Genomic DNA, 16788 nt, shown 5'->3' on the forward strand with positions numbered 1-16788 from the left:
AGCAGATTTGATAATAGCTTTCAAAAGGGAATTAGATAGGGACTTAAAAAGGAAGCATTTGCAGGGCTATGGGGTAAGAGCAGGAGAGTTGGACTAGCTGGTAACTCTTTCAAAGAGCCGGCACAGGCACAATAGGCCAAATGACCTTCTGTGTTGTAAAGTTCTATGATTCTATGAATATATTTGATAAAGTCGCTAGATTGATTTTTCATGAACTTATCAATGTGTTGGCAACCAATCTGGTAACATCCAGTGCAGTTAATGAGCAATCCAAGCTTATGTGGTGGTAGGTTGGATATTTGCTAGATTCCTTGTGTTGCTCCAACTGTATCTATACCTCATCTGAGAACGTTCACTTTGTATTAGTGTGAGCTTCAAGTGACCAAGGATTGGAATTCCAATGTAAAACACCACTGACTGCTCCATTGCACTAAACGCAGGCAGAGGCCATCAGGCCATTAGCTGTTGGTGCACAAACCTCTTTAAAGTGTACACCTGAGGATTCCCAATTTTCATTGTACATATATGTTTAAAGACAAAATAAGACAGTCAATATGCTCAATTGTGTGTGTGTCAAATAGTTTTTTTTATTCCGCAGGGTTCATTAAGATACAAATGTCACATGACGTAAAGCAAATCTGGCTGGAGTATTGTCAGTTCTGTATCACAACTGATAAAGGTTCAGTGGACACCCAGGCATGGGTAATACTTATTATCGTCTTTGTGGTTAGTTTGTGCATTAGTTATTGGATTTGAAGTTAACGGATCTTGTGTTTTCGTTTACACAGAATGTAAAATGTGATTAAAACGGACTGATTAAAATTAATTGAAAACCAAAGCAAATCTCAACAACTAATGTCTTGTATCATGAGACGCAGAAGTGAGTTTTAGTTAAAAACAAGAAGACTTTTGGAGGGCAGTTTAAATTTCATAGATTTCTGGATGGCCCATGAAAAGCTGGGTCGTGCAACTTGAAACTGGGCAGGTGGCCATTGTATTTGAAGGCTGCAAAAGTAATTCTCCAATAAAGGGTTCATGTAAATTTCATAGGCTATTTTATTGAAGTGTTGCAATCTGCTATTCCAGCAGATGGCACTAATGTTTGGAGTGATATTACTGATTTCAGGGCCCTCTGTATTTTGGGTGAAACCAAATGCAAGAAAATCACATGACTGAGTGTCAGGTGACTCACCGCTGATTGTTGCAATCCCAGGGAAGGAAGCAGGAAAGGAAGGAAAATGATGGCAAGTTCAAGGCGGGTTGGAGCCGCTTGTGTTTTCCAGCTGGTCTCTGTGGTTCTGACCTTGTGTTTGTGGGCAGATCCAATCAAAGGGGATAGTCATAAGGTAAATGGACAGCAACGATATGAAATAAGTTCAGGGGCGTCAGTGACGAGGAGCTGTTAGGGGCGGCTTCGATCACCAGATATCATTTCTGTTTAAACCTGAAACCGTGCTTGGGTTGTTTTTAACAAATGGGTGACAGTTTTAAACCAAGCTCCGTGATTCTGCTGATAGTGAGCGAGGCTTGACATAATACAGCATTTGGGAGACAGCTGCATTGTCAGAGATGCGGTCCTTTGGATGAGACTAAACTGAGGCTCCGACTGCCTCATCAGGTGGATGTGAAGGATCCCAAAGCATTATTCAAAAAGAGAATGGCATTCCTTCCTCCTCACCAACAAGCCCTCAATTAGAAATTGGTCATTCACCTCACAGCTATTTGTGAGACACTATTTTGCACAAATTGGCTGCCATGATTGCCTACAAATTCACAGCGGCTGCACTTTAAAGTAAGCTCTATGAAGTGCTTTGAGACATTTTGCCAACTTGATAGTGTTATATCAAATGTAAAGATTATTATAATGAGGGCGTCAGTCATAGCAGGTTTTCAAATGTGGAGTGGTTCTGATATTGATAATAGAATGTTATCAGCACAGAATGACTTTTTTAAAAAAATATATAAAGTATATGTTTCTTACAATGGTGTTTCAGATTAAATGAAATAACAATAAACTAATGATTAATAACCTATAATATTGCAATTCTTAACTTTATAGGAAAACTGTTGCTACAAGACAGCAATGAATACATTAAGCACTTTTGGAAATAAAAGGGACAATACTAAAATCTGCGTTTGGCCTCCAGGTTTCTGTATAAAGGCAAATAGGGATGTATGAACACACTAATCTCTCTTGCATAAGCAGAGTGATGGGAAAACCCGTACTTGGTACCTTCCCCTCCCCCAAGTGCCTGTCTTCCTAAACTTATTCATCAGGGGACTGAAGGAAGAGACAGCCCTGAGGTACACCTCAGGTGACCATGTGAGGGCAAGAGGAGAAGCTATTGGCAGAATTTTGAAGCATTGATTGTGAAATCACGGTCCATGTTGTTTTAATGAACTTAATATAATAATTGTTGCAATCAACACTGCATCTTTCGCATTGGGAAGACAACATCAAGTTGCATTTATATAGCACCCTTCACGTTAATAATGTCTCAGAGTGCTTCTCAGTGGGGTTCAACACCAAGAAAGGGAAAATGGGATGGTGACCGTAGGTACGGTCAAAGAGGTAGCTTTTAAGATAAGCTTTAAAACTAGAGAGGCGTCAAGGCAGAGGGATAAAGGCATGGAATTCTAGAGGTGAGGGGCAAAGTGACTGAAGACTCAGCCATTGATGGTGGTGTGCAGGGCGGTGGGGACGGGCAGCAGACCTGTGTTAACTGAGCAGAGAAATCTCAAAAGATGTCTCAAAGTGCTTAACAGAATTTACTGTAAACTACAGTACCTGTATTTTGTAGCTGAACATGGCAGGCAATTTGCACATAGCAATGGCACATGAACAACCATGAAGTCAATGACCAATTTTTCTGAGGGGATTTGTGGCCAGGACACTGGGAAGAACTCCCTTCTCAAATAGTGCCATGGATATTTAACATTCACTTAAACGGGCAGTTTAATGTCTCATCCAAAGGACAGGACCGCCAACAATGCAGCACATCACCAACACCGCACTAATGTGTCACCTTAGCCAACTGTTTATGAGGCTAAAGTCCTAATGTGGGGCTTGAACCTACAACCTTCGTCCCCTGAATCGGAGACATTACCTGAGCCAGGCTGATACACTTGCGCTTTCCTGGTATTTGCAGTCACTGTACCTTTGATTCTGTTCTCTTCCGCCCCCCAAAAAATAAATGTTCCATTATAAGGTCCGATTGACAAAATTACAGAGTATAACCCTGAAGTGTGGGAAGTATTTTGCTTTTTAGAATGATCTTCCCTCCATGATTTCATTTGTGTTGATTTTTGTTCGACTTTAAAGTATTATCAAGTTGATTGTTGTGTGATGTGTTATTTGCTCTTTGATTCCAGTTGTGCAGTAGATGTCCAGGAGATCTGAGGAATGGGACAGCCGTCTTTAATTATTGTCATGCCAACTCCACCTTGGTTGCGGATGGGCGATGCTGTGTTCAGAAGCAGGCTCGACAGGAGGTGGTGGGGTAAGAAACAGAACTCTTCATCTCAGGATATGTGGCTGAGCCCATGATCTAACTAAATCCCACTTACAAATTGAGAGTTTCGTTCAGGAGGTCTGCCCTGGAGGGATTAAACAATCAAGTATATAGCCGGAGGCTCACATTCACATTTAAAAGTCCAGGATTGTTTTTTTATAGTGGCAGTGGTTTAACCTTAAATAAACTGATCGACCAAGATTGTGATGTTTGTGATGGTACTGCTGATTTAACCTGGAATTTCTGAATTTGCTTAACATCACAATGCGGGGGAGGGGTAGCAGACTATGGTTGGAAAACATTGGATACACTGGTTAGTGTAGAGGGCGCTATATAAATGCAAGTTGTTGTTGTATATGTGGAACTTCCTATGTGTCCTGCTTAATTCCCTAGGTGTCCTAATCTGAGTATATTTTAGTACCTCAACCACTACTCTTTGCCTCCACTTATGGCCACCTCCCTACCCTCCCCACCTCAGTTTGGGCTCCCAGTCAGTTGCATGATTTGCTTTGAGATGTTTTTTCCAACATGAAAAGCAGTATACTGTATAAATCTAAATTGCTTGACATTTGTGGGTTTCGATCTGCTTCATGCTATGCTTCTCCTATACTTGGTTTGTGCAGCAAAGTAAAATCTCAATTGCACCCTCTAGTGGCTGAATTAAAATACTTCAGCAATATAATAATAATAATAATAATAATAATAATCCTTGCATTTGATATAGCGCTTTTCATGTCGGGAGGACGTCCCAAAGCACTTCACAGAACACACTGTAAAGTGAATTGACTGTATATTTGTGGGCGAACGCGGCAGCCAATTGCGCACAGCAATGTCCCACAAACAGTAGTAGATTGAAAATGACCAATTTTTTATTATTGTTTTTGGTTTTGGAGGGATTATTATTGTGTGTGGAGTAAGGAAACTTGCCCAAGGTTTCGCCCTGACTGGAATTGAAATGCTGCAAAGCGAGTGCTCTAACCACTGAGCTACAGGACTCCATTTAATAGCATTGCTATTAAATGGAATAAGAGCAATAATAATCTTTGCATTTTGATATGCTGCAGTGTCTTTCATGTCAGATGGGCATCTCAAAGCACTTCACAGGATTTACTGTAAAGTGTAGTGACTTGTATTTTGCAGGCAAATGTGGCAGCCACTTTGCGCACAGTAGTGTCCCATTAAAATAATAATAATATTTGCATTTGATACAGTGCGTTATCATGTCATTGAGACGTCTCAATGTACTTCACAGAATATACTGTAAAGTAAATTGACTTTATTTTGTGGCGAAATTATCAATGAAAGTTAAAACTCCAAAAAAATATGCAGCACAGAGGCTGTCAGTTTTTTTTTATAATGAACTTTGCCAACTTTTTCTGGTTTTGTACGTACAAAATCATTTGGCTCTAAAGGGCAATTTTAGGTCAGACACCAGGAAGTTTTTCTTTAGTCAGAGGTTAATTAACGACTTGGACAGGTTACTTGGCAGGAGGATCACAGCATCAAGCATATTATAAATGAGACTAGGACACTGATGCTGTGATGGGAGGAATGTAAGATGGGTGTTCCAGAAAGATGAGATCAAATGGGCCACAGGGTCTTCTACATACAACTCAGTCTTTTGATTTGTCATCCGCTGCACTGTCTACAATCTGATCACATCCTGCACCATGCTTGGGTTGGGCAGCTACCTGTGTGGGCAGCGTACACTTAGGCAAGGAGCCAAAGTTGCGCTGGGCCTGTGGAATGTACCTCAGCATCAATCAGTGTCTACAGGAGAGGTGGGGTAAGGAATAAAATTAAATGAACCAAAGATGAAACATATTAAGGAAACCTCTGGATTGTGTGTTTGCAGGCTGGATCTGTGGAACTGTTCCATAACCAAGATGGAGGAACTGCTAAAGGTTGCCAGCACCTTGGTGGTATTGTAAGTTTGGTATTTAGTCTTTTATTTTTTATCTGCCTCCCACCCAGCACAGTGGGCATTAAATTGGAACATCTGGGAAAGCTCAGTTCTAAACCAAAGCCATGGTGAATGAAATATTCAGAAATGAAGATCGTTGCGTTAAAGAACTTTAGGCGGAAGTAGATTCTATGAGATTCCTATATAATCTTCTAATGAGAGTGACATGTGGGTATATTTTGGTGCCTGTTCTGTATGCTACTGTTGCATTTAACACTATTACCTGAAGCAGGCATGTGTGCAGGTAGTTGCTCCTCAGGTTCTGATGTGAATTTCTGCTCATCGTGTCTTTGTGAACATGTTAGGTTGCACTGCTCATCACTGCTAGTTAGCTGGTGTGTAAGGCTTTCTTTGTTTTTTCAGGATTTCAGTAATTACCATGCTTTGAAACATTTTGACATAAGATAATAATCTTTGCATTTTGATATATCACGTCTTCGAGACGTCTCAAAGCACTTTACAGAATATACTGTAAAGTGAATTGACTATTTTATCGACAAAGTGTGGCAGCCAATTGCACACAGCAGTTTCCCACAAACAGGCGTGGATTGAAGTGACCAATTTTTTTAAAAAAAAGGAATTATTGCCCCCAGAAAAGCCAACCAACTAACAACCAGGTTCCTACTTACTGCTAGGTAAACAGAGGCATGTGAAGTAAGAAAACTTGCCCAACGTTTCGCCCTGCTGCGAATCAAACCCAGGTTTCTCACTTGCGAGGGGAATGCTCTAACCACTGAGCTACATTTGTACATTTGCGTTTCCCCCACAAATATAGAATCAATTAACTTCACAGTGTATTCTGTGAAGCGCTTTGAAATGTCTAGAAGACTTGAAAAGCGCTGTATCAAATGTAAGGATTATTATTACTAGCTACAGGACTCTATTATATGCTATAAAAATACAAGTTTTTCTTTATTGGGCCTGAAGTTAATTGAAGCTGTTTTCCTGAGTAAACTACTACATAAAATTGTTTAGTTTGTATGGCTACACGTTCGTAATGTGCGGAGTCTTCAGCTGTGGCCTCTTCAACTCTGTGCAACTGAACCACGTGCTGTTGGGTACTACTCTACAGTAGAAGCTGGTATTTGCTGTACTAATATTCCTATCCTTAAAAGTTTACAGATGCAGCCATGGAAGAATTATTCAGTGCTGTGAAATATCATGGGCTGAAAAATGTGATATGTAATTGATTTCATGTAGTCACGTTAAATCGGTTACAAAGTGTCACACTTTTCATTCCGATATTAGTTGACTTGTCAATTGCTTTGTAATTATCAATATTCGGAGAAATAAAAAAAATTGACATGTAGCAAATGTGGAAGTTTTTAAACTGTTTCTTGTAGAAAACTGTATTGTAAATATGTTTTATCTTTCTAGGGATCTCTCTGACAATCCATTTGAGAACATTTCATTTGTGTTTCGAGGTTTTACAAGGCTACAAGAGGTGTAAGTAATTTACATACCGACACAGCCTTGTTCCACCCTACCTCTGCGACCTCTGAAACCTACCGCCCAGGCCATTCCTTTCACATAGTGAACACTGCCCAACTACATGTAGCCCACCTGACCTACAACACCATCGGAGGGCGAGCTTTCAGCCATTCTACCCCCACGGTGGAACTCCATCCCAGAATAGCTCCATCTCACCTTCTCTCTCCCACTTTTAAAGCCTACTGTAGGACCTTTCTTTTCAACAGTGCTTTTGGCCACCTTTCTCACCTCCTTCCTCAGTTCCCTCCACCACCAGATTGGGCTTCCAGTCGGCTCTAGGGTGAAAATTTAAGATTCTTATCATTTGCCTCCTCTCGCATTTTCTTCCCTTCTGTGAGCTTTTAGAGTGATCCGTATTATCTAAAAATCAAAAACTTCAATTGGGATCTAATCCATGCATTTTGATATAGCGCCTTATCACCACAATGACACATCTCAAATGCTTCACTGAATATACTGTAAAGTGAATTGACTGTGCATTTTGTGGGTGAAATGCGGCAGCCAATTGTGCACAACAGTGTCCCACATACAGTCTTGGATTGTGTGATCAAANTTTTTTTTGAGGGATTATTATCCCCGGAAAAGCGATCTGTCAAATAACCAGCAACCAGGTTCCAACTTACTGCTAGGTAAACAGGCGTTTCGGCCCACCCAGGAATCGAACCCGGGCCCTCTCGCTTGCAAGGTATGGATGCTAACCACTACAATACAGTCAAGTGAAAGGAGATCTTTTGACAAGGTCACAGAGCTCAATATAATAACATTGCATAGCCCCATAATCTAATTTAGGAATTGTAAATGTGTCAGGCATTGAGTAGAGCTTCCCTATTAAGCTTTTAATGGGTTGCCTTTAGATGCCCCGAGCATTGTTATGAGTGCTCTTTACTCTGTCAAGACTTTTTAACTTGCCGTAACCAGTCTGAAAATTCAGATCTCTAATTGATAATTGGGTCAAAATGCACAGTGATGGGCAGCATTTACCTTGTATCCCTGGTGAACGGCACTTCAGATATTTTGGTTTTGCTTCAATAATTGTTAATAGTTGTGTAGAAGTTCAAACTTTGTCTCTCTGGCCAAATAGTCCAAGATGAGCAGTGATATAATCATAATTTTCCAAAGCTGTCTATATTCGGGAATTGTGCCCTGAGATTGGAAAACTGCAAATGTCACGCAATTATTTAAGAAGGGAGGAAGGGAGGGAGAAACCAGGGAACTGCAGACCTGTCAGCTTAGTTGTGGGGAAGTTACTGGAATTTCTCATCAGAGACAGAGACTGAGTACTTGGACAAGTATGAGCTACTTAAAGAGTCAGCATGGATTTGCGAAGGGTAGGTTATGGCTGTCGAATCTGATTGAATTTTTTGAGGCGGTCACTAACATGGTGGATAAGAAAATATCTATAGATGACGATGTCATGGACTACATGAACTTTCAGAACTTGATAAGATTCTGCACAAGAGGTTATTAGCAAATAAAAAAAACGCATGAAATCGGAGGTAACCTTGCGACGTGGCTTGGTAAGTGGTTGGGAGGCAGGAAACAAAGTAGGGATGAAGGGAACATTTTCTGATTGTTCAGATCCCATCTGGAATATTGTGTTCAGTTTTGGGCACTGCACCTCAGGAAGGATATATGCGCTCTGGAGGAGGTGCAGCGCAGGTTCACCAGAATGATACCAGGGCTTAAAGGGAAAGGGTGATCTGATTGAGGTTTTTAAAAAAATAAAGGGATTTGATAGGTAGATCCAGAGAAACTATTTCCTCTGGTGGGGAATCCAGAACAAGGGGGCATAATCTAAAATTAGAGCTAGGTGCTTTAGGGGTGAAATCAGGAGGCAGTTTTTCACCCAAAGGGTAAAGGAAATCTGGAACTCTCCCCAAAAGGCTGTGGATGCTGGATCCATTCACATTTTCAAGATGGAGGTGGATAGATATTTGTTAGGGGCTCAGCTTCTGTTAAATAGGAGCGACTTTTGCAGCAAAACAAGGCATATTGCAACTAATTTGGAGGTTGGAATGTTAATCCTGAGAGAAAGGTTGACTTGAGAAAGAATGCAATGGTCCTTTATTTTCTAGAGTGTTGCCGGTGACCATAGATTGCCCTGAAGGGGCTGCTGCCTGGAGAAGTATAACCTTGGAGATGAACAAACGGATATGTCAAGGACAGAAAAATACCTGCAATGGAACAACTGAGCCCAGTGAGTTTACGTCTTTACATGAGAGTTTGAAGCTGACGTCATGTGTGGGTTACGCCTATGATTGTTTTGACACTCCATGGAATTTTGTGCTCGTAAACCAAAAAAAACCAATTGGTACAAAGATTTCCTTCCAAGATGGTATCGCTAAACTTTATTTTCTTTCTTGCCTCTGACTTGAGATCAGATGCCATGCCCTGAATGTGAAGTGATGTGTTTACTGCCTGACATCAGTGTAACAGCAGATTGTCACTGATGCCCTTTTGTCTCATGGTTCTTTGCTATTCAGGTAACCTGTGTCCGGAGTATTCTGTGTGTGAGCCAGACGGGCCAGGATTGTTCCAGTGTTCCTGTATCAAGGGCCAGCATGGATACAAATGTCTTCGGCAGGTTAGGACTCCAAATACTACACATTTAAATTTCCAACAATATCAACATATTGAGCAATTTTGTTTCAGTTTCAGGCTTTTCTTCCTCTCACTAATTTTATCCAAATTTTCTTAAAGGTGTTTAAGTTCTTTCTAACTCCCTTGTACTGAGGTGCAATTCCACAGGCACAGATAGCTCTCGGGTACCTTGCCCAAATGGTAATTGTTCGTTACATGTGTGAGCCTTGACAGTGAGTGTCGGAAGGCTGTTTGACTGTTATGTTCACCCCCCGTGCCACCATCAGTGTCTGAGCCCTCAGCCAGCATGCCTCTAATCTCTGGAACTCCCTATCCCAATCCCTTAGCTTCGCCCTCTCTTTAACCATCTTTAAATCCCATCTGATAAACCTACCTCTTAGACCGGGCCTGTGGTCACCTCTCACTTCTCCTTTGCTTGGCGACCAACCCTATCACTGTAGCCCTTCAAGACATTAACCTGTGTGAAGGTGCTGTATTAATGCAAGTTGTTCTTCACAGGATGGATTTCCCATGTGGATGTTCCTTGGAATTGTCGGAGCTGGGACTATGGTTATCACAGTTTTCCTTTGGGTCACACAACGCAGAAAAGTTAAGACTATGTGAAGACAGTCAAACTTTTTGTCGCTTTTTTAAAAAAAAAATTGTTTTGAGATTTCTAATACCAGGTGTCCTGCCTGCAACAGCGAATGGACAGATTAACATTCTCGCTCTTCCCAGAATCGTCTTTTTTAGCGTTTAAAGAAAAATGTTTCAAATCAAGCTTCATTCCCAGGACGGATACCAGCTATTTTATCTCGGTATCGCGCTTAGCAGTCGTTCAAAGTAATACATAACCTGCATGATGACGAGATGTGTTTAGATCAGCACTTATATATGCAATGGAAAAAAAACTGAAATTATTCATGTGATTCTGTGCTTGGATAGAAAATGCTGCTGCATCTCATTCATTAGCGTCTATTGTTAACAAAACTATTGTTCTGTACTTAAATGGTATTTCATATTGTGAAGTGTAGAGTGAAATGTTTACCAGTGATAAAGAACTGTGCGCGTTAGACTCCATAGTACTCTCCAGCAAACAGATATTACGGTTGTATTTATGATACTGTGTAAGGACGTGAAAAGTTGGGATTGTTTTCGCGGCAACAAAGTTCCTTTTTAATTTTGTTTTAAAGTTTATGGATAGTTTAATAGAGTAGGTAAGGAATAGACAGTTAAGGTCTCTTAAAAATGTCCTCTCGATGTGAAAGGTGCTATATAAATATAAATTTGTTGTTGCAGAGTGGACCGAGGGCCGAAAGACCCTCCTTGATAACTGTGCTCATTAATTCAGTTAACAATGTGGTTGCAGAAACCTTGGACGAAGGTAGAGCAGTTCTGTAACATGGGCATATGCCATTGAGGTAGCATCAGGTCTAGTGCTATGTGTACATGCACATTGGGTTCTTTTATTGTGAGTTATATAAATGTGTACAGAGAGACAACTAGGTTGGTTCAGACGAAGAAGGCCCTAAAGCCCATTTGATCTCGTTCTTCCAGAATATCCACCCTACCCACCTCAAACAACTTGCATTTATATGGGGCCCTTCACATGAGGTAGGGTCTCAGAGCCCTTAACAGTGGCAAAACCTGATGTCAAGCAGAGCTTACTGATTGAAGAGTAAGGTCTTCAGCTATGATCTGAAAAAGGGGAAGGAGGGGGCAAGCGGGGAGATCAAGGCATAGAGTTTCATAGTTTGGCGCGTTGTGGCTGAAAGCACAGCTGTCGTTGGTGGGTGGAGGGGCCGAGGAACAAGCAGGAGGCCAGAGCCAGCAGAGTTGAAACGGGGTGGTGGAATGGGGAGTAAGCAGGTTGGAGACGTAGGGAGGTGCCAGTATGTGAAGGGATATTATAGACGAGTGAGAGGATCTAGAAATCGATCAGTTCTGTGAGAGGGAGCCAGTGGAATCTGGCGAGGACTCAGTGATTCAGTACAGAGTTCAAAGAGTTCAAAGAGTTCAAATTACTGGCGGTGGACTCCTGAATTTGTTGGATTTCGTGGATAGTGTTGAGCTGAGGAGATTGGCGAGGAGGGCATTGAAATAATTCAGGCAGGAAGTGACGAAAGCGTGGACGAGGGTGTTGGCTGCATTGGGTGTGAGGTCTGATCTGGGGTGGGCAATGTAAGGGAGGTGGAAGATAATGGTCCTGATAAGGGACCTGGATGTGGGGGAGGAAAGACAGCCAAAATTGACATCTAGGTTATATACTAGGTTATAGAAAGTTTCAGGGACAATCTGGGGAGATTGAAGAGGGGTGAGCAGCAGGAGAGAAGACGTTGACGGGAGCCAAGGAGTATGGCTTCTGTCTTTTTGACGTTCAGCTGCAGGAAGGTTTCACTCATCCAGGCCTTGATGTCTGACAGACAAGCCGACAGAGCATCGGCAGACCTGGAGTCGCAGCAGGAGGAGGAGAAATAGATTTGGGTGTCATCCGTATACATGTGGAAGTTTACCCATGTCTGTGGATGACATCGCCAAGGGGAAGCACGTAAATAAGGAAAAAGGAGGCAGAGGGAGAGGATATCATTAGAGACTTTGACAAGCTCTGTCTCTGCTGTGGTCAGCGCAGAACCCAAACTGGAGGGGCTCGAGTAGGGAGTGAAGGGATAGGTGTGAGTGAATTTGATTTGGAAAAACTCATTCCAGAACTTTGGCAAGGAAGGGCAAGTTAAAAATGGACCAGTAGTTGTGGTTCAGTTGGTAGCCTCTGAAGGACTTTATAGATTACATACAATTTGTTTGCTCACAGAATTTTTTTTTTAATATTGTGGATGTAGCCTTGTTCCCTGTCCCACTCTCAGCCTGTATGCATGTCCGAGGGCGCTAATAACAAATTGAACCTTGACTCAGTCAGTATCCCTGACCTTCAGATAAGAGGGTTTGGGGATGAATCCCCAAGTCAGGACTTTGAGCTCACAATCTGGGCTAATACTCCAATGCATTGTTGTAGGAAGCACAAAATTATTGGATGTGCCATGCATTGGTTGAGACATTAAACCCATATCCTTCCTGCCTGTTCTGCTGAAAGATTCTATCACCACATTAAAATTTGTTTTCAAGAAAAATTTTGAGGCGTAAGTCATTTGAAGCTATTAAAGATTTGGTAATGAACACAGGTAGACATGCAAGAATCCACTGATCAGGAACTGAAATATAACTACACCACTGTGATCTATGAGGAAAACAAAAAGAAGCTTTAGGTACGAGGGAATGAAATCATCTCAGGGCCTTTCATGTCTCTGTTTTGAAACAAAATTGCGGTTTCACTGATCTCTTCGAAAAATGACTCAAAACTGATGAAATCCCAAGATGAAAAGATTGTTTGAAATGTTTCTTTGAACCTCAGGTATTTGCAAATCTCTTCCTGTTGCGCTAAATTGTGATAATGGTAGGGTTGCTGAGCAGCAGGTTCTTGACCTGTGAGTGGGGCTTATCTCGTCTCCAAATCATATTTTCTTTTTCTTCCTTTTCATTATGCTCCACACTGCACCATGTATCCTTTTTTCCTGTATGCTATTTGGATTTATCTCTTTCTGAATGGCGTAACTTCATCTACATAGGAAAGAGTCGGCCCTATGTGGCCAAGGATGGAATCCTCTGAAGTGATGTTTCCTTGCGGTGAGGAATACCTACTTTGCAGTGCTTGATGTCACTGGAGTGAACATTACCAGCAAGTTGGGTTAACAGCGAGTGCGAAAACATTTATATGGGAAGAATTATGGGTGCAATTTAATTATGTAAAATCAGGGCAGCCCTGTTTTAGCGGCCTCCCTCCCTTCTGGTATATAGCACAGCCTTGTGAATAGCACAGGTGTCCTGTGGTCGTGCGCTAACCGAAAACATGGTACATCCAGCTTCTGGCGACAGGCTGGCTGATCTCCCACACTAACAGTAACAGCTATCGTCTGTTGTCAGATGATGGCTGATATTTTCTGCATGCCTGTGCAGGAATTGATGACAATTGCCTGTATTATCTGGGAACCTATCTACAAATGAGATCCCAATATATAATGGGGGGTGGAACTTCAGCTAGACGACTGTGAGGGCTTTGTCATACATAATTGAAGAGATATCTACACCTTCATATGTGCCTTGGAGTAGTATGGACTAAAGATTTTAAAACCAAAGTTCGGTCTGTCTGTTCTTCAGGTGGACTTTGAGAATCCCACAACACTATTTGAAAGGAGAATGGAGTTTCTACCAGTGTCCTGGTCAATAGACCTCCAGATTAGTCAGTTATTGCACTTTGTGGCTGTTTTTGGAAATAGTTATGTCATACGCCTAGAAAAACAGTCACTATGTTAGATAATAATTACTGTGAAAAACTTTGCGATGTATTGCCGTGATAAGGCGCTATAAAAATGGTAAGTCATGTCTCTCTGTTAACTAGTAATATCTTTGTAGGTTAAATCGTATCCATGGTCTGTGCTGAGTTTGCTAATTTGAGTTGGGCCAGCAGTAGGGTGTTACAATTGACCTTAGGAAGTGTTTCCACAAAAATGACAAAGTGGAAGCACTGCATCTTCTCAAGGAGAGGGGTGTCTCAGTACCTTGAATAACCAAACCTTCCTTGTCACTGGTTGGAAGGAGGTGGTTTGTTTCCCTGTTTCCGTTCCAGCATGGAATTAGACGTTTGAAGTATGTGATTGTTTGTGTGTGAACGCAGGTGTCATCATCTTAGATTACCCTCCAAGTTAATATTGAAGTGTACTTCCTTAGTCATTCATTTTGTGAATGAATACAAGTGAACAAGACTTTGTATTGCTGTTTTATTCCACCTCTGCCACGTTGCCCGCTTCTGTCCAGACTTCACAACTGACGCAGCTGAAACCCTTGTCCACGCCTTCAGCATTTCCCGGCTGGACTATTCTGAGATGCCGTCCAGGGTGGAGGGCGCTATATAAATCCAAGTTGTTGTTGTTATTCTAATGCCCTCCTCGTTCATCTCCCCAGCTCCACCATAAACAAAATCCAATTAATTAAAAACTCTGATGCCTGGATGCTCACCAGTCTGTCAGGCTCCACTGGTTCCCAATTAACCAAAGGGATCGATTTCAAAATCCTCTCACTAACTTTCAAATCCCTTTAAGCCCTCGCACCTCATTACCTATCTGACCTGCTTACCTTCCACTCCACAACCTACTGGCTCCGGCCTCCTGTTTATCCCTTGTGCCCTCCGTTCCACCATTGCACCTTCAGCCACTACGCTCTGTAATTCTCTCCCTCAATCCCTCCGCCTTGCCCCCTCCCACCCCACCTTCAAATCTTGCCTAAAGACCTCCTTACGGTCACCTCCCCCCTCCCTCTCCCCTGGGCTTGTTGTCAGACTCAGCTTCTGGGATGCACTCGGGACACTACCCTGAGTGAAAGGTGATATATAAATGCAAGTTGTTGTTAGTGGAGATGGTAAAAGCATGAAATGGAGTCAATGTTGAGCACAATTTCCTTTGTACAAATGTTTTTGGATTTCTTAGTCCACTGTTACACAACATTTAGTGCTAGCTAAATCCATGTCAGAACACACATAATGTCAGCTTGCAATGTTCTGTGTGGCAGTAAAGTAGATAATGTAATAATCTCCAATGGTGTCTAGATTTTAGTCTGTGCAAAATGGGTCCACTAGAGGGTGTAATTGAGACACAGTAACGTTGTGAGGAGGAAAAAAGATTCTGAATGAATCAGTGTTTTAATCTTTTAAAGATGTGGTGTTCTTTAATGTCATGTTGAACAACAACATAGACATAAACATTTAAACCTGAAGGTGGTGAATCACTTTTTCCATTTATGTAACTGTTCTGTGTTCGTGATTCATGTTAGCCCTGGGGTGAATCTAGGTCATTCCCTGCCCAGAAGGGGACCACTTGATCCATAGTGGCTGTGCCACCACTAACTGATCACATCCCTTCACAAGACAAGATACCTAGTCCAATAAATTTTAGTTTTAATTATTTGATCAATTGTGAGATAACATTACTGTTGTTTCTCGTCTGTGTGGTTTGTGCTGTCCCATTCAAACTGAACTATCATGCGTGTCCTGGTTTTGTTGACTCTGCCATAAGGTCTAGATGCTCAGTAAGATGCTCAGGGAGACGGTTAAGGCAGGAAATGTTGATTCCTTCAAACAGAGATTAGATTGTTTTCTTTTAGGAAATAACATTATGGGATACAATATATAGGTCATTCTGGACATATGTGCATGCGCCCGCCAGGAAGGTGGAAGGCAAGCGAGATGGACTTTTTTTTAGTCAAGCATTTCTTATGTTCTTATAAGATGACACAGTCACATCTTACCAATGATAGTAAAGGAGCCTTTTGTGTTGTAGTCTAGTAGCACCACATCAAATGGTTTAAATTAATAGTGACTAGTCTGTTTGTTACTTTTTGTAGGTCAGTTCTCTCCCAACTTTTGTGTGTACACAAAATGGCCACATCCTCTTCCTCCCCCTAGCTCAGCATCCAACCCACCAATGCAGAGCGCTCCGAGATGTTATCCTGCATGAAGGGCATTATATAAATGCAAGTTGTTGTATAGTATGTATTCCCTCTCAATCTTTAATCTCTGCCTTCTCTGTTGTTATTATTAACTCTCTGCATGCAGAATGAGTGTGTGCAGGTTCAGTGAGCCCAGTGGAAAATGTCAGAAAGGATGGGAACAGGCCGAATTAGCCCGCTGACATTCACGATGGAAAGCTCTGACCTACAGACTTTTTTTTCAGTTTGACCACAAATGACAAGTTTGTTCCACAAATGACCTGGAAATGACCAAGCTGATATTCTTTTTGGCTGGACCTTGTGCTTTTGTTTGCCAATCTGTGGGAGATTTCAGAGGATTATAAGACCAGCAATGATTGTGAATCTATCCTTGCGGACAACAAAATCCCCTGGATGCAATTAACTGGTGAGAATACAACCCTTAGGCAATCTGATACATGTTATAGGCAATGTTTAATGTTCAGTGTTGTTACAATTTAATGGTGGTGTGAAGGGAGAGAATAACTATTGGGAATTTCTGACTTAATAGCCAGTAGCTCTTCCATCCAAAGAGATAGCCAGGTTAGAGACGGGACATCGAAAAGGAAACACTTATACAGATACATGTTTGCTGGTACATTGACTACAATTTTTAACTTCTACTGCTTACTACTGCTATTAACTCCTGCTGATTGACACTGTTTAACTGAA

The 16788-nt window shown here is 41.6% G+C and overlaps 1 protein-coding gene across 1 annotated transcript; it reads left to right on the plus strand.

Annotated features, from left to right (window-relative positions):
- Positions 1-118: 118 nt before the first annotated feature.
- atraid (all-trans retinoic acid-induced differentiation factor) lies at positions 119-11126 on the plus strand. Its single transcript, XM_007892977.2, has 7 exons — positions 119-1346; positions 3373-3500; positions 5368-5439; positions 6853-6921; positions 9042-9163; positions 9450-9550; positions 10066-11126. The coding sequence occupies exons 1-7, from the start codon at positions 1239-1241 to the stop codon at positions 10168-10170; spliced, it is 705 nt and encodes a 234-aa protein (XP_007891168.1). The 5' UTR covers positions 119-1238; the 3' UTR covers positions 10171-11126.
- The last annotated feature ends 5662 nt before the right edge of the window (positions 11127-16788 follow it).

This window comes from Callorhinchus milii, unplaced genomic scaffold, assembly GCF_018977255.1.
Source record: "Callorhinchus milii isolate IMCB2004 unplaced genomic scaffold, IMCB_Cmil_1.0 Scaffold3, whole genome shotgun sequence".
NCBI lineage: Eukaryota > Metazoa > Chordata > Chondrichthyes > Chimaeriformes > Callorhinchidae > Callorhinchus > Callorhinchus milii.